The 19,548-nt window shown below is 35.0% G+C and overlaps 1 protein-coding gene across 2 annotated transcripts; it reads right to left on the bottom strand.

Moving 5' to 3' along the window:
- Positions 1 to 1,005: 1,005 nt before the first annotated feature.
- On the bottom strand, positions 1,006 to 17,987 carry LOC115209427 (autophagy protein 5). Of its 2 annotated transcripts, XM_036501156.1 has the most exons (10): positions 17,870 to 17,987; positions 14,557 to 14,701; positions 13,369 to 13,451; positions 12,617 to 12,757; positions 11,767 to 11,894; positions 11,284 to 11,362; positions 10,670 to 10,832; positions 10,393 to 10,481; positions 6,116 to 6,227; positions 1,006 to 3,669 (listed from the first exon to the last, which is right to left on the bottom strand). In XM_036501156.1, exons 4-10 carry the CDS (start codon positions 12,728 to 12,730, stop codon positions 3,548 to 3,550), a joined length of 807 nt encoding a protein of 268 aa, XP_036357049.1. In that variant the 5' UTR covers positions 12,731 to 12,757; positions 13,369 to 13,451; positions 14,557 to 14,701; positions 17,870 to 17,987; the 3' UTR covers positions 1,006 to 3,547. The 2 variants fall into 2 exon arrangements, with proteins under 2 accessions (XP_036357049.1, XP_029633700.1); XM_029777840.2 differs by lacking the exon at positions 13,369 to 13,451.
- Between the last annotated feature and the right edge of the window lie 1,561 nt (positions 17,988 to 19,548).

Below are 19,548 nucleotides of genomic sequence, written 5' to 3'. Positions count from 1 at the left end.
AGACTGCTTTCTCTGTTAGTCTTCCAGTGATACCATTGCACCTCTTATGTGCCTATAGCTTGCACTGGGTACACCTTATGAAGTTTCTCCTAACAACTTTTCTACATATCAAGCAGGGCCATCTCCCAGAAGGGTTCTGTGATTTGTCTGTTTTTATAATTATCAATACTTTGGTGTTTGCTAAATTAACTCTAAAGGTCCGTAGATTCCAGTCCGTGCTTCCATACCTGAAATCTCTTCTCTAGTTCTGGTTGTGATTCAGCAATAAGAACTAAGTCATCAACATAGAGGAGCTCCCAAGGGTAGCCAGTCTTAGATTCCTCATATACATATATCAGATTACCATAAAATTGTGTGATGAAAGATACATGATACTGAGCATTACGATGGAAATGACAAAGGACTGAGATATTTGGCACCTTGCTGTACTCAAGAAGACTTGTTTGCCACAGTAGAATTGATACCAGTGCTGGCGCCACGTAAAAAGTATAGGTGCTGGTGTCACAAAAAAAAAAAAACACCCAGTACACTCTGTGGAGTGACTGGCATTAGGAAGGGCATCCAGCCATAGAAACTATGCTAAAACAGACAATGGAGCCTGGTGCAGCCCCTGGCCTTACCAGCTCCAATCAAATCGTCCAACCTATGCCAGCATTGAAAACTTTTTGTTTAATGATGATGATGATTATATTCATCAAATGACTCTCAACTTCTTACATTGCAGAAAACTGGATAAACATTCTGTTCAGAGAGTAACATATATATTGGGCTTAGTGTGTGTGTGTTTTCATATACATAAATATTTACATGGTGCAAATATGGTAACATATGTAATTTGAAATTACCTTGGCTACATTTTATTCATTTATGGCACTTTGATCAGCTTCCTATGGTTAGTGTAGTGTTTATATCACAGCACACTATAACATGTGACACGTTAATCATGGTTTCTACGGATATTCTCAACTATTACTACATATACAGAATAAATAAATAAAGTAAAAATGAAATTAATAAAATGTGTTTACTGAAGCCTTTGAGAAAGTGGTACAACTTAACAACGTGAACTTATTTTCAGAGCAACTCATCTGCTGTGAAGAATTTACATAGATAATAATTACCATTAGCTATTTGTATGACTTACAATTCATTGAGGAATAACTGAAGTTTCAACATGCCATTGTATTATTGAGCAAGTCTTTTTTCCTCTTCTCTAACTTTACTTGCAATTTTATTATTTACAGGAATATAAATGAAATGAAGATTGTGACTGGACATTAAAGGTATCAACTAATGTATACCAGAGAAACAACTGAGCTGTTATGGGAATGTAATGTGAACTAACAATGAGTATTCTGTGAAAAGGCATCGTGTTCTGATTGTGGAAGATGTATTCATAATAAAGGCCAAACAAAACACGAGAAATATGAAGGTCAAATTTCATGTTAGTTCACACACTAATATGACTCAGAATTAGGTTGTGTGGTGACAAGCTATACTAAAGACTTATGCTGACATAGAAAAACCATTATAAGTAATGAGTTCAGTCCCTCTGTGAGGCGTCTTGGGAAATCAATGCCTTGTGAGTTTAATTGGTACACAGAAACTGTCTGTATGCCTGTTGTATATATGTTAAAATACAGTTTTTATTTCAAAGTTTAAGAAACATAGCGGAACATTTATTGATGGGATGGCTCTCTGGGAGTAAAGTCAAATTTATAGTGAGGATCAAGTTGAATGGAACTTCAAGATTTTGTCTATAAATATGTGTGTGTGTGAGAGAGAGAGACTTTGTTTAGTCAGAGAGAGTCTTTGTTTAGATGTTGTTCCAGGAGACATTCAGAATGGCTGGTAACTTGATGTTGGTATAGATGCCATCAAGCCTTGCTTTCAGGTGTTTGGGGAGTGTTCAAGCAGTGGGCTTGTAAAATAACACTGATTCCACATTGACCTAGAAGCTTCTCTTAAGACCATCAGAATGCAACAACTTTCAGATGACATAGATCATCAAAAGAACAGCCCATGCTTTATGAAACAAGTTTTATCTTTTTCTGATGATGCCAAGTTGCTTCCAAAATGTATGAAAAAAATCCAGATTTTATAGAATTTTGTGTGTTTATTGTGGATTCCTAATTATAGCAGATGTATTCAATCTTTGAAGTATTGACATATGAATCAATATATTCTGCTGCTTTTTAAAGATTATGTGGAATTTGGGTAGCTTCTGAGATGATGTCTGCAAAGAGTGATATCATCACTATAATCTGAGTGTGTTATTGTTATGGATGGATGATAAAGAGAGGTGGACTTTCTAAGAGCGAAACTGATTTCTTTAATTTTGTCATTTGAAGTGCAAAGGACTTAGTAAATAGGAATGTTGCCAACAGGGTACCCTGCAAGGTAATGAATTTATGTTGAATAAATTCTTGTCTCCATAGGTGATAATACTTTAGTAATTATGTTCTTGTAGAGCATCATCACAACTGCTACAACTTATTGAAACATATAGCATGTAAAAATAATTTTCTCCATTTTTAACTTGGTGGACACAGGTGAAAGGTTTTAAAAAGTCTACAAATAGTAAGACTACCTGTAGATTTTTAATTCCATCTCCCTCAAATAGTTAAGATCTGTTCAAAAGTAGACCAATTTTTCTTGACCCTACTTTGGTTTCTTGATAAGATTTTTCCTGAATCCTGGTGGTATATGGTCCAGAAACAATTTGTTGCAAATTTTTAGTGTTATTGCTATAAGAGTAATTCCTCTATACTTTTTAGCTATGCCTAAATTACCTTTCTTGTAGGATGAGAGAATATAACTTTCAATCTATTGTTTAATTGAGTTTTAATTGCAAACTGCAGTGGTCTTGATATGTCTTTATTTTGTAATTGATGCCAGTATTGTGTCTAGATAGGCAGCAGTCATAGCAATAAATAAAACAAAATATTTGCTCCCAGCAATCAAAGATCAAGCAACTGTCCCAGTATTTTTCATGCAAAATATATTTCCTCAATTTACTTGTCAAACTTCAGAAAATGATATTTTAGAGAGGTGAGTTCAAACAACAAGGATGGAATCATTAGTACCTTGTATTTTGGAAACAAACCTTTCTAAAGATGAGGTTTTGATAAACCTTCCAGGATCACCTTACTACAGCAAATGACACAAATATGAGAATATGAACATTCTGTCTTTGGAGGTTATTATTGAAGTTTAACAAGATTCAAAAAAATATACTGACTTTAGACTGTAAGATTTTATATCAGTTTTCATTGCTTATCTCCAGCATAAATTAAAAGTTACTTTTGATGTATACCATAAGCATTAAAATATATATATGTAAGTATTCTTTTTTTAATTTATCTAGTCCGTTTCAATTTAATTATAAATTAATATATATTGTATTTATCAGAAGAGTCAGTTACATTCTCAGCAAGCAAAATCCAAATAGAGAAATAAGCAAGAATCAGTTTTCATCTAATTTTTCAATAACAGTGAATTGTTAGATGGATGGTTTTGTCTTATAATGAGGTGTCTTGTCAACTGATCACTGGTGGACACAGATATGTAGGAAATTATCAGGATAGCTTAAATGTTCACACAGCCATAAAATTGGAGTCTCCCATGGTACTTCAATGCCTTGAATAAACACCTGTGGCTTCAGTTTGGCTGAAAAATAAAAGAAAGGATATAAGCATTTATATTTCAATTATCATAAAATATATAACAAACCAAGACACTATATATTTTGAAATAGTGATCATATGGCACCAGAGATGGTACTTATATGAAGTTTTAGTTTATTGAAATCAAAATATGCAGAAAATCTACCCTCACTGACAAGACAAATAATGACAAAAATTATAAATATTCATTATATTTTAATAATGATTTTGAAAATTATATTTTCAAGATTTTAATCAGAGCAATGAGATTTGGTATAGTTGGCTAAATAAGCTTGATCAACAAAACACTTTTTGAATTAGATCTATCAAATATTCAAAATTGAATAAACATAATTGGGTTTAAAATTAGCAAATGGTTTTAGCTCTCTTATTTCTTAGCTTATTTATGCAATGAGGACTAACTTTCTCTATTTTACATATAAAGTACACTTCAAACAACATATACAAATATTAAGTATGCTTATATAAGCAAAGCAGAAAACAACCTATTGAATGTAAAACAAATACATGTGAAATAGTTTTAAAGCTTCTGAAAATTAGAAGTTTCTAGTTTTCATGAAAGGGCAGAAGATTAAGTAGTATTTTACATTAGCAGAAGAGGGCAAATAAATTGTTTCAAGATAAGGATATACAGGCATTAGAAAAGGGGGTAACTTGCAATAATGGTTCTCTATAATGAACTGATTTAACTTTGATCAACCCCTATCTAACTTCATGAATGGAATAAGGGTCAGTTAACCCTTTTGCAGGAAAAATGACATTGTGGTCATCTACAGTATACTATAATATTTTGATTGTTTTTGCTGTAGCTCAATGTATTCATCTATATGGGTTGGTCTTTGAATATTGAATGTTAATTTGTTGTAGCTTCACTGCATGCATTCCTATGGAATTCCCACGATTTGCATGCCATTAAGACATGTTTGGAATGGCATATTTATAGATTTAAATGCTCAAAAGCAGCATGTCGGCACTTAGTGGTTCACAGCATTCTGTTTGTGTAATACAACCCTCAATCAATACAGACAAAATGTCTAATATTTTAGAGGTGTCTGATAACAATCTGAATAGTGGAAATGATCTTGATTTGTCCTATTTTTTATGATTTAGACGAATATGAAGCATCTGTAAGTGATGTAGAGAGGATGTAAGTGTATAGTAGTGCTGAGTGAGATAGTGGAAATAAGTTACATAGTGATGGTGACAGTGATACTTCTGACAATGTTGATGATGTCTGTACAGATAATTGGATAGGCATAAGCAACTTGAAAAATGATAAATCCCCATTATAAATTAATTCGTAGGACAAGGTGGATCTGCATGGACACCAGCTGAAGCTTGGCTCTGGTTGATTAATTTCATTGGTTTTTTTTTCTGCTACTGTTGGTGGTGGGCCTTCACTTTGGGATTATCTTGTGACAGAAACCATTAAATTCACTCACTCCATAAGGATTTAAAATATTATCTGCTTGCAAAAGGGTTAATAATCAATGCATTTTAAAATTATTGTTATAATTAAAGGTCACAAATTATTATTATTAAGTAAGGCAGCAAGCTGGCAGAATTCATAGAGTGTCAGAATAAATGTTTTGGGATATTTGTTCTGACTTGTTTTCTTCTGAGTTCAAATCCCACCAAATATGACTTTGCATTTCATCCTTTCAAGATTGATAAACTAAAGTACTAGTCAAGTACTGGTGGCAATGGTATTGACTAATCCCCTCCAAATTGCTGGCCTAGTGCCAAAACTTGAAATTATTATTATTACTATTATTATTATAAAGGGTTACTTTTTTTGTTGAAAATTGAAGATTTCAATAATTAATTTCTTATATTGGTACAAGGTCACAAGTTTAAAAGAGTTGCTTGGACTGATCCCATAAAATTAATTTGCGTTTGTTTTATTGATTTCAGAGGAATGAGAGGCAAAGTCAATTCTAGTATGACTTGAACACAATGCAAAACCACTAAACTAAATATGCATTTGTTACTTCTGCCATTCCATTACATTCAATATCACAATAAATATTTACATTATTCCTGTTTTACAAGTTGCTTGTTGACCTCATTAGAGCTAGTAGCACAAAAAAGCACCTAATACACACTGCAAAGTGATTGACATTAGGAAGGACGGCATCCAGCCATAGAAGTTATGCCAAAGCTAACAATGAAGCTCAATGTAGTCCTGTGGCTCACCAGATCTTGTCAAACTACAAAACTCATACCAGCAAGTAAAACAGATGTTAAATGATGATGATGATGATGAATATTTATCATACTGGAAAGATTTCAATAATTTTTAACAAAGTCTAAAATTTCATTACAATTTAAAAAGGGAAGACCAACCATGTTCGTGAAATTATGTAAAGGAAAAGCAATACATGTTATGTGTGTATGTGTATTTATAAATAACAAAATATAAAATTTACTTTCATCTCCATTGAAGTCAGGTAAAGCCTGTTGCATCAAATCAGACAGCAAATGTACAGTGCCATTTTCATCAATAGGTTTAAATAACTGCTGGGAAAATGAACCATCTGACTGTAATATAAAACAATACAACAAAGCTATGACATTAATTGTAAAACTTCAGCATTTTTGTAACTGTAAGCAAATTTTCAACACAATCAAAACTGCTCCAAAGCAAAATATGTTTTTATTTAAAGCTAAAATCTACTGCACTATATATACAAATTCTTTCACATTTATGTAATGATGTAACCAGTAGTGTATGCAAAAGGTAAGATGGAAAGGATCCTCAACCAAACTCTTCACAGGCAAGAGCCAGCAACGCAGATTCTTCTGGGTGAATAACAGGAAGGATTAAGAGTACTGTTGGTTGAAAAATGGATAAAGTAATTGTGGTAGACCAGCTGAGTGATAAGATAATTAAGATAAGACTAGTTATAGGCAATTTAGTAGCATCATTTATCTCTGCATACACCCCATAGGCATTACATTCTCACCAGAAAACAAGACAAGACGGTTATTGTGAATACCAAAACCTTTCCTTGCACAAAATGCACCATGCGCAGGAGTGGCTGTGTGGTAAGTAGCTTGCTAATCAACCACATGGTTCCGGGTTCAGTCCCACTGCGTGGCATCTTGGGCAAGTGTCTTCTGCTATAGTCCCGGGCCAACCAATGCCTTGTGAGTGGATTTGGTAGACGGAAACTGAAAGAAGCCTGTCGTATATATGTATATGTATGTATGTATGTGTATGTGTTTGTGTGTCGGTGTTTGTACCCCTAGCATTTGCTTGACAACCGATGCTGGTGTGTTTACGTCCCCGTCACTTAGCGGTTTGGCAAAAGAGACCGATAGAATAAGTACTGGGCTTACAAAGAATAAGTCCCGGGGTCGATTTGCTCGACTAAAGGCGGTGCTCCAGCATGGCTGCAGTCAAATGACTGAAACATGTAAAAGAGTATGCCACATAGATCAGAGGCTAGTGACTTCAGAGTTAGAACTGGGCAGGTACAGACTTTAGAGACAATAATAAGAAAGAATACATAGAAACTAAAAGATCCCACAGCTGGAAATAAGTTTAGAGAAATTCTAACTGATGCATATGACTGGAGAGAGAAAGATTTAAATACATGCAGCATAGATGACAACTGGAAATTTTTATGAAATAACTGACTTAAGATCAGCTATGTGGCTGGAGCAAAGTTCCAGCGAATCTGAAATAACATGGTAGTGGAATTTTATAGAAAAGTAAAGGCTATAGAGACAAGCTTGTATAACTTGGAAGAAAGGTAGTAGCAGGGAACAGTACCAGATGGTTAGAAGCACAGTTAGGTGACAGGTTAACTTGGTTAAGAGTGAGGCATAAAGGAAATTTGTGTATGTCTGGCAACCTGACGATCAGAGGCATGCAGTGCTCAAGATTGCAAGATAGAATATGAGAGAGAACCAAATGTCATTAGCAAGAAGTGTATTTGGAATGATGAAAGCATATGTATCATCAACATAGAAGACAAGAAAGTGGTGTGGGAGTGCTGTTTGGAGATGCTGATGAATGTAGAGAATGCATGGGATAAAGTGGGGCTACCTTATACTGGCTCTACAAAGGGATCAGCAAAATTCAATTTGACAGCAACATGGTAAATAAAACAATCAAGGACATGAAGAAAGAGATAGCTGCAGATTCATCAGGAATATTTGTAGAGACTCAGGAAAACCTGGGACGAGGTGGTGAAGCACGACCTTCGAACTTTAGGTCTCACTGAGGAAATGACTAGAGACCGAGACCTCTGGAAGTGTGCTGTGCGCGAGAAGACCCGGCAGGACAAGTGAGTCCACAACCCGTGGCCTTCTACATGGGATGGAGCCAGCCTACGTATGCATACCTTCCCTTCTTGGGACACAAAACTCTACTTGTGAAGACGTGTTGAGGCAAGTGAGGATCAGAATCGAAATCGATCAATGGAAATTGCGGATGTGCTACCAGTGCCGGTGGCATGTCGAAACTCTGCTTGTGAAGACCCATTGAGGCAAGTGAGGATCAGAATCGAAATCGATTAATGGAAATCGATCAATGGAAATTGCAGATGTGTTACCAGTGCCGGTGGCATGTAAGAGAACTTTGCGTTTCGCGACCGTTGCCAGCACCGCCCCGTTTCGTGTCCGTTGCCAGCCTCGCCTGGCCCTCGTGCCGGTGGCACATAAAAAGCACCATCCGTTCGTGGCCGTTTGCCAGCTCTGTCTGGCACCAGTGCGGGTGGCACGTAAAAAGCACCCACTACACTCACGGAGTGGTTGGCGTTAGGAAGAGCATCCAGCCGTAGAAACACTGCCAGATTTGACTGGGCCTGATGAAGCCTTCTGGCTTCACAGACCCCAGTAGAACCGTCCAACCCATGCTAGCATGGAAAACGGACACTAAATGATGATGATGATGATGATGACTCCCAAGATATCTGGTGAGGTAGGATACTTGATTACCACCTGAATAGTTGATCAAGTCACACAGAAAGGTGTCATACACAATGCTTGCCATAGAAGTATCATTGAAAATTGTTACAAAAGCAAAAGGGATGCTTTAGTGAGAGCAAATTATAGAGGAATCAAACTACTGGATCAGGTTATGAAGGTTATAAAGTTATACACAATTGACTTGTGACAGAGAAGACTTAGATGAGATGCTTCATGCCCAGAAGAAACATGGATGTAGCCTCCCTTGAGAGGTAACCACAATAGAAGTATTTGGTTAAGAGTAAACCATTATTTCTGGCATTTGTTGACTTAGAGGTGTTTGACAGGGCATCTCGTTCAGTAATTTGGTGGTTACTAAGGAAACTAGTAGATGAATAGTTTGTTGGGGCCATACAAGCTATATGAAAAGATGCAGTGAGAATCAACAATGAATGTAGCATGAAGGCAGGAATCCATCAAAGCTCAGTCCTCAGTGCTCTCCTCTTTCTACATGCCATCACAGAGGAGTTTAAGACTGGCTGCCTATGAGAATTGCTACACAAAGATTTAGTTCTTATAGGAAAATTAGAAAGGAAATTCCAGGCAAAAGATAAACCTAGAATTGAAAGGCCTTAAAACAAACTCAGCAAAGATGAAGGTTTTAGTAAGTAGGAAAGAAGACTGGACCCTGGAATTTTCACAGAAATGACCTTGCTTGACATAAAGAAAAGGAGTAGATATAAACTCTATATCCTATGCCCATTGTAAGCTATGGACACACAAGAGGTATAGTGGGATCACAAGTAGACTAACAGAGAATGTACCTGCTGTACAGTAGCTGCCATTAGAAAGGGCATTCAGCTATTAAAAAAAACATGCTTAAGTAAACAGAAAGCATGATGCAGTCTTTAGACCTGCCAAATCAGAACATAGATGTTAAATGATGATGCAGATTTCTGATATCTCTCTCCTCAAAACTGATGTGTAGCTATTATACCTAACACAAAACTTGGAGATTTAGACCAAAATAGCCAATTGTTGCAAACAATGTAACTGAAAGCAGTAAATAATCATTTACTTTTCCTCACTCAAATAATGAATTTAAAGGAGTGTAACATGTAATGTGTATAACTGAATAAGATTGAATTGGAAATGTCCATAGCTTTCTACCAGGTAGTTGTAAACATATTTGGAAATAGTTGTTTACTCATTTAGTTATTCAGGAAGTTCTTAGGGAACTATATTGTAAATATACCATGCCCTTCACACACTATACTTCATAAACATACTTTATCTCCAGTTATTATTACAACTTCTTTAATAATATCTCAATTATATTCAAAGATAAATATATTTTTATCTACTTTCCACCATCACAATTGCACCTCTCTACTAATATATAGAAAATATCATAAATACTTTTAAAACAATTTTACAACACTAACTGTTTATAATTTGTTCTCCAATTCTAACCCTTAATTCAGTGAAGCACATATAGTTAGTATATTTTACTGCATATTTTATACTTACAAAATAAACTGACTAAAATCAAAAAGTTGACAGTTGGGTTATTAAGTCTATCTTATACACTATATATAATGTTGGAGAAAAAGAAATCTTTGAAATGTCTAACAGTTTATGTTAAAATTATTTTCTGTTAGGATATTTAGATACTGTGTTAGTTGTAATATATTTCATCAGGATACTGGGAATATGTCTAGTTTACTTAAGACTTTTCAGAGCATTGAGCACAATTAAAGCAAGAAGACAAATGTGATAATTGACATACCAAATATATCTTGTACGGAATGTATTTGAATTTCTCTTCACCAGATTCCATGAGTTTTCGATTTACAGACCAGAACTGGTCAAATTTGTCTGAAGCAGAAATATTTTTAACAATGAAAGTAGTAATGATGATTATGATGATACAGGCTTACACACACACACATGGAGACAGGGACAGAAACACAAGTAGAGGCACATATATACAAGCAGAAACATGAATGTACAAATGAAGGCAGAAAGAGACAGAGACACAAATAAACAAATTAAACAATACAAACCGTTTAAGAGACCCAGCCACAGCTGTTTATGGTCTTTCTTCTGCATACCATTAATGACTTGACTACGATGTTTTAAAGCATCAGCTTCCTTTACCATAGACATGAAGTGGGCTTCTACTGCGTCCTTGTTAGGACAATGTAGCAGTTCATCTTTTGGAAAGTTCTGAAAATGATGGATTCAGAAAAAAATTAAAATCATTTATGGGTTTTGGCTATTTTAAGTTTCATTTTTAATAGGTCAGACAGTAGCTCAGTGTTAAAATGTCTCAGAGCTGCAGTCTTTAGTTTCTAAGTCCAATCCATGTTTAGCTTCACTGATTACTGAAACTGTTAGAAATTATGTCTGTCTGTATAACAGTCCTCAATCACAGCATTAAAAGATTTGCATGCAGGCTAGTAAGAGAACTTCAGTGTAATAATTTGACCAGTACCAGTCCATTGTAACAATCTCAACCATACTATCATAAAAGTGGGAAGTATGTCATACTCTAAAGATATCAGTCCTGAACTGACATACTGGTCATCTTATATCCACGTGTCTGAAGCCTCTGCACCTATTTACAGAGCAAATGAACAATAGAAACTATAATAATGTATCCAGCAGGACAGATTACCTGAAAATGGACAGTAAGTTTCCAGGGTAGATTTTCCTCACAACCATAAAGGTCAAAGAGAACTCCTACAGGGTAATGCCTGTGAAGATAAAACAAGTAAGAAGATGAATTCATATGTTTATATAATTCCCTCAGAACATGAAATAATGAAATATTAAAATATATAAAAAGCAGAACACAGCTTTTTTAGCTCACCTACTTTCTCATATTTTTTCCTTTGTTCTTAATCAAAAGAACTCATTCAAGGTCATATAAATAATAACAATAATGGTAGAGATAATGTAATTGACTTATCTTTTGAGTTTACAACTCTGTTTACATTACTTGATGTAAGCATTTGACTTTGCACTGACCTCAAATTTTTCTACTTCCCTACACACAAAATGTTAAGATTTCTTACTTCACTGGTTAATTCCAGAAGCTGAAAGAAATTGTGGACATATACCATTCCATTAACATATTGCCACAGGAATAATATCTTACCATTTTAATGGTTGGCCTTCAAATTCTAACCAGAATTCACCTTGTATCTCAGCATCAAGGAACTTTTGGAAGTATTTTTGTACTTTGTCTGTCACCAAAGGAAAATAACTTAATCGAGGAACAAGTAACTGGAAGAGAAATAAAATACAACTAATTCTTTTATAAAGTAGAGAGAATTAACAATAGATTTCTTTAATATGTCTATCCAGCTGTTAATCTGTTGCTGGATGAAAGTCTCAGTATGTCATTGCATTCTCTGCAGGTTGTAGGCCTATCTACAGCAAGCATAGCTGGTAATCTGTTGATTGGATGGGGCATGCTTGTGTTTGAGCTATAAACCTATGTCAGCAGCAACTAGACAAAATTTTAGCTCAGAATGTACAGAGCCAAAACAGTTACTGCAAAGTAGCTTGACTAATGGCCTAACAATTCTACCAAGCCACTGGCATTTTATTTATCAACTCCAAAAAGATGAAAGGCAAAGTTAATCTTTAAGAGGTTTTATTAAATATTAAGGTGAGCAGAGTAGAGAATATCTTTTAGCTGAGAGGAACATTGAAACTTATTTTACCCCTCATCTAAGGTCAATGAATTTATACAAGAAGGATTGATACCAGTATTTGTGAATAATAAAACAGAACAGAACAAAACAGTAATATTCTAAACAAATGATCTTCAGAAACAGAAAATAAAAAGCTTGAAAATTGAGTAACAGAACTATATTCTTTTTATGCCTGAATTTTTTCTAAGGTATAATAGATCATATGGAAGATAAAAATAGAGTTAATATTGTGCATAAATGAATAGAAAATTGTCAGAGAAGAATAATGGCAATTCCAAATGAACATACATAATAAAAAAATGGATCGGGTTGCTCGTTGACAATCTCCTCTGGAGACAAACTGAAAGACACTGGGATTCGTCCTTCCCAGACTTCACGAAGAATCTCTCGGTCTTCAGCCATGTTATTCACCCAGCATATTCTTGTCACCTAACGAAATAGAAGGAAGAATAGGACTATCACTTGTGGGATTAAGGGTGATGTATATCGTCCTGCTCACTTCAATCTCTGATGGTAGCATACAATCCATTATTCTCTCGAGTATTTGTGTACATTTACGTACACTTATACAATGTACATATATTTTTTAATCAGGATTAAAATTATCAAATAAAAAAGAATTTTTAAAAACTTTATTTAATGATTAAATAAAGTCCACCACCATAAAAAAAAAAGTTTCAGATTTATCTTCCGTCAACGTAGTTCTGTAAACATTTCCTAATTTATCTAATATAACTATTTTAAGTTCATAAATCTATAAAGATTTTTGTCTTATACAAAAGTCTATGAGTGAACTTTTTTCAACACAGAAGCTTGACTGTCCAGTATATTTAAAACTATAATGGCTAAAATGTTTAAACATTTTATAGGCACTGCAATGTTGGAAAGAAGGAAGAAAAGTGATATTGCCATTTGCAGTAATCTCTCATCATATCACACTTTATTATTTAAGCTTACGTCAATTACTCTGTGGTGTTGTTTTGCATTTATAATAAAATAGATGTATGCAACTTATAGAAATAAAAAAAAATATACAGTACAGTACTGTTTCTACTTTGTGGATTTTCACCTATGGCAGGGTTTTTTGGATAGTTGATGGATTACTGCATATGTCACTCATACTCTGCAAATTGATAAAAGATTATCACTTACATTATCAATTTCTTAACCAGATATAATTTTAACTAGCCATATAATTATTACTATTCAATAATATGTAATAAAATACCTTTTTTTTTATTCAAAGTTTGATCCAATATGGCTGTGAGATGTTCTAAAAGACAGACTGAGTGTCTCTGATTGCTGATGTAGCATAGTTGATAGCTTTACTATAAATATGTGATCAAACTATATGATGAGTAATCTACCCCACCTTTCTCATAGTTACCTTCCTGTAATTTGAGGGTATGCCTTGATACATCTCTTCTCCAACTGAGGTAACCACATATCTCACCTACAGCAAGAAATCTGTTCCTGTCCCTCTATCATACTTTAATCTTTCATTATCTGACATCTCCCACAATACTATGCATATCTCAGTTGAGGATCCTGTCTTGTGAATTACTTTGTGATCTCACTGGTGCTAGTGCCATGTAAAAAAAAAAAACGAGTATGCTCTATAAAGTGGTTGGTGTTAGGGAGAGCATCCAGCTGTAGAAATCATGTCAAAATAGACATTGGAGCTTGGCATAGTCCTCTGGCTCTCCAGCTCCTGTCAAACCATCCAACCCATGCCAATATGGAAATATTGAGGTTACATTATGATAGTGTTTATTGTGAATATGTTAAGGTTTAAACACTAAACTTTCATGCCAATTCTTCACATTAAAGAATCTTGTTACTCCAGCTGGCAACCTAACTATTATCTATTAATTAGGTAACTTTCTGTGTTCGTTCTAAAGCGCTGGAACAGAACCTATGCCTTTCCAGGCCCACTGAAACTCTATAATGGTGGCTGGGGGTCATGGTTAACTGGAGGTGAATGAGAAGTTAGGTGAAGTTAATACAGCTAATATTGAGTTTGACTGAACCATATGGAGGAAGAATATTTCAATGAAATGCAGCATCATAGAGCAAGATCAGATAAAATTTAGTGCCATAGCTTAAGATGAGGTACATTAGACAAAACCCTTGGGAAAAGTGTATCAGTTTAATTAGAGGTTTATACAGTTGGAAAACTCAAAGGATCAGTACTATTGTAGTAGCAGTAGAAGAAACAAGGAACTTACAATTTAAATGTATAGTTGAGTGGAAGTTTCCTATTTGATGGACAGCTTTTTTTTTCACAGATTCAGATCAGAACCTTTAATCCTAAGATCTGTCCCATGGGTCAGTTTGAAATAATCCTGTTGAACAGTTAATTAGCCGCAACATCTGTAAAAGTTCAAAGGTCAAAATTGGAAAATATCAGTTACACAATATAACAACACATCACAAGTGTTTTAAGGCCATTTCCCTGTTAAAGTAGAGGTTAGCTCTGAGAGCCCAATAACCCTCTCCTCCATTTTGCTTTATCCTTTACATTTCTCACAATGAAATCCCTTGTCCTCCTCCTACTTTTTTCTGCATTCATTTCCACCACTCCTCTCACCCAACTGCATGACTCAGCCATATCATCCCATTTCTGCATACATAAATTGCTGGCTCAATTCACATCATCCTTTGCAGTTCATTGACTTCTGCTTTCTTGATGACACTCTGCACATCTACCAAACCATTCTCATTTCTATTCTTTCCAGCTTTCTCTCCTCTCTGCTTCTATGATCATGACTTACACCTCACTTCTATAAATCATAGAACTTCTCACACATGTAGCACATACCTTTCTCCTCAGTTTCAGTAAAAATCCCATCTTCATTAGTATGCTACTCAGAACTTGGAACTTCTTCCACATGCATCTTACTCTAGCAATTTCCAGAATCAAACATTTTCTTCATCTGTAGCTCTTTTCATACATGGTGGTATTTAAAAAAATACCCAAACTAGTTCTGTAGTGTGCCAACAGATGACAGCACATGGTTCTGTGTACAGGGAGATCTAGCAGTGACTTTCATGAGGCAGTGTGCCAAGTGACATTGCTGTGTTTACTTTGCAAGTTGTGAAATTTGTGTTTTTGTGATCACATGTATCCTGTAGTCTGTGATTTTTGTCATGGACAGGAAGTTGGAACAAAGAGCCAACGTGAAATTTTGTGTTAAACTTGAGAAGTTTGCTGGAGAGACATTGAGCATGCTTCAGCCAGCTTGTGGTAATGAGACAATGGGTCATATGCAATGTTTCAAAGGACTTCAAAAGTGAAAGAACATCCCTGGAAGATCTATCATGAGTGTCACCCTTGGAAATATGAAGAAAATTCATCAGCTTGTGCATGAGGATTATTAGAGGACAATCAATGACATTGCTGATGTTTTGTACTGTCGTAGGGGTCCATGCAGGCAATCTTAACGTCTGGATTCTTCAAGATAATAATGCACCTTGTCACCAAGCTCTCTTTTTTTGTGAGTTTCTCACCAAAAACAAGGTAGTATCGCTTCTGCACCCAACCTGTATGCCAGATTTAGTACATGTAGACTTCCATCTCTTCCTCAAGATGAAAAGGCAGCTCAAAGGTCACTCTTTTAACATCATTGTCGAGATCAAGAGTGAAACGCAGAAGGTCCTCAACTCACTTACAGAAAATGACTTCCAGGTCGGATTCCAAAAATGGCAGGAATGTTGGGACTGCTGTATTGAAGGAAATGATGTTAAAACTTGTTATTTTATATTTTTTTTATTAAACATAACTAGTCCTGGAACTCTTTGATACCACCTCATAATCAAGTGTAGGAGCCACATTAGTTTATAATTCTCTCATATCACTGCATTTTTGATGAACCCATCTGGAGTATATTATATATTTAACGAAATTCATTCCATCTTTTCCAGCACACATCCACTTCCCAATCTTTCCATCTCACCACATGACATCACCTCTATCTTTCTAATATTCACCTTCAAAACCTTTTCCCTCCACACATTTCTTCCACTCATTCCTCTTCTCCTTCAATCCATCCACACACACTGCTGTTAATACCATATCATCTGCATACAGCAAACTATCAAAATAAACTGTCGTTTACACTTCAAACCAGCTTCTCACTCACAAGTACAAATAGTTGTGGGCTTAATAATAACCCTGATGCACTCCAACTTTCACTATGCATCACTTTTCCCATTCTTCATCTTTACAACACAGTCCCCCAACTCTCGCACACTGACATACCATTCTAACCAACCTTACACCTAAATCTCTCAACGTTCATGGCACAATGAGTTGTATGATATGCAGCAGAGAAATACCAGTTCTATATAAGCATGCATAGTATATGTGTCAGCTTAATAAACTCTACTCTTGAAAAATGTGAGATATTTGAAATTGGTTATAGAAATAAGTTATATTCATTTATTGATACTTTGTGAACCAATGAAGACGCTTCTAAGTGGTAACTCGATCTGCTAAAAATAGCAGCTAAATCTTCCTCAAACCGGAGCTTAGTCTTAAAACACGGAAAGTCACAGATACTTGATAAAGAAGTCCGAGACAAACTATGACCGAATGAATCAGCTTAATCACAGTTCACTTGTGCCTAAACAACAACTGGTACTATGTTGTCAACTCTGGTGGAATAAAAATTGAAGTCAACTATACCGAGATTTGAACTCAAAATACGACACAAAGTCAGCAATTAAATAGGACACGGCAGCTGAACCGTGATGAAGAAAGCAACTCCAGTTAAACAGTTTATCCAAAATCAAGATTAGGTCTGTATCAGGATATAAATTGATAACTGAGAGCCATGAATATACTCAAACAAGTCATTTAGGCAAACAAAAACAACGTAACACCATCCCGCGGTAGATCAGATAAATCTGGAACCAGTTAAACATATAGTGATGGATAACATTGGAGTGCGTTGACAGTAACACTTTATACACTAGAATAGATACATCAAGTAAGAAGTGTATATGTTCACAACTTATAAACACAAAAGTGTATTTAGGTTTTGACTAAAGCGAAGTACTGGAAGGGAAATGGTCAAATCAACCAGTAGGATGCTCTAACGTTGTGAGGGTGGAGCAGTTAAATTAAGTCTTCGTAAATTAGGAGATGGAAAAAAACTGGGCGAAATATTTGAGTTATATAGGAAGAGGAAATGAAACAAACTATTATAAAGGAGAGATTTCTGTAGTTTTAAGAAAAGAAGAAAAAAAAAAGATTAGTCAAAATGTTCATTCAGAGTACTTGGCCTCAGTAATTTAGCTTTATATGTTCACGATCGTACAATCAACGGTAAAAAAACATAACAATTATTATGGCTCGGACATGAAAGAATTGTTTGCTGAATTCTAAATTAAACATTTTATTTTAATAAATAATTCAATTAAATTGTTTAGTAAATAGTTTCTACAGAAAGAGAAAGACGCCCGAATACACAAGAGAATAAAGTAATTAACTGCTGCAGAAATAGAGAGAAGAAGAGTAAAAAGTAATATATCACTCACTTGACATGGGTCAAAACATTTGTGGTAGTTGCGGTAATCATAAGAGTCATCTCCCTTATCGGTGTTTGCTGACAGAGAATCTCCTATTTACTTTGACCAGTTCTAAATAGTATCAGTTATCTTTCCTTAGTGTCACAATATATTCTCACCTTTAATAAATATTTTGTTAATTTTTTATTATTATCAGAGGCAAATTTATTACCAACATATTTTTACAAGAAGAAAAGAAAGAAAAATTATTAACAGTATAAAAGATCAAATTATCAAGGAGCGTGATTGAAAGTATAACAGTTCGTTTACTTTTATCCCTCTACATACTTATATTTGTTTATAAGTAATAGTTATGGTTCAACCCTGGTGAAAAAAAAAATGTAGGTTAGAAGGTGCTCAAACTGTTGGAAAGTTGTTGTTTAGCCCCAGGTCAGCCCTGATCAAAGGTATTTTCACCATGAACTATCCCATCTCTTCAGATACAGTTTATTACAGATTCAGCCATGAAATATATCTCACTATTTGATATTATTTCTAGCAGGTCAGAATAACTTTATTGGCTCGTCAATTGTAAAGTTTTGATCCTGAATGATTATAATAAATAATTTTTATAGAGCACTTGGCAAACACTGTAGTACGATGGGTAGATTCAATTTGATTTTGTAGCAAAATCCAAAACCAAATCATCAAAATTACCAAGTTAAAATCAGGGCCTAGAAACAGTTTTTCCCGTGTTATGGACCAAATAGGATCGAGACATCACGTAATGCATCTTTCTAGTATCTGCTAGAACTTATAAATAGACCCGTTTTGAGCACCAAACTTCAGTTTGTGGTCACCTGCAGCTATGCTAACCATAATCTCATTTTTGCTGCTTTTAGCAGCCATTCTCACAACTCTTTACTTAACCTAGACAACAGCTACAGTTTGCCAACATAAGCCTTGTCTTGGCAGCTTAATTACAAAGCCTTCTTAATCAACTATTTCTAATAGCTGCAGAATCGTCCTTCTTGGGTGTAAATTTTGTTGTTGCATTTTAAAATCATGGCCAACACAGAAAATTTTGCGCAGTGAAATAAAATTCTGTTTATTGTTCATGAGTGTTGTGCATTCATTTTATGCAGCCCGAACCCAACACAACCACCAGCATCTCATATCCTTCATTCTATATCTATTGTGACCATACATCTCGAGGCAATTCCTTTGCTAAATCATTTTCCCACTAATACTATGTTAGGTTACACAGTATTTAACTTTTCCTGTGATTACTGTGCCCAGTTAATATTTTATAGAGCTTTACAACTTCTAAGTATAACAAATCAAAAGACTACAGTTCTTTGTCCTGCTATCATATTTTAGTCTCTCAACATCTGATATAAAGTCACTTCAATCTCTGCTACAAACCCACTCAGTTGAAGGAACTTTTTTGTCTTACAAATTACATGGTAACCTCCGTTGTGCCCATTCTACAAGAAAAAAAATCACCCAATACACTTTGAGAAGTGGTTGGTGTTAGGAAGAGCATCCAGCTGTAGAAACCATACTGTAGCAAACATAGGTGTTCAATGTAGCCTTCTGTCTCATCAGATCCTGTTGAACCATCTGACTCTTACTAGCATTGAAGATGAATTTTAAGTGATGATGGTATATGTATTAATGTATGAATGACAATGATTGCAAAGGAAGTG

This window comes from Octopus sinensis, linkage group LG3, assembly GCF_006345805.1.
Source record: "Octopus sinensis linkage group LG3, ASM634580v1, whole genome shotgun sequence".
Classification (NCBI taxonomy): domain Eukaryota; kingdom Metazoa; phylum Mollusca; class Cephalopoda; order Octopoda; family Octopodidae; genus Octopus; species Octopus sinensis.
The sequence above is the reverse complement of the archived record's forward strand: the minus strand, read 5'-3'. Positions and strand labels throughout refer to the sequence as shown.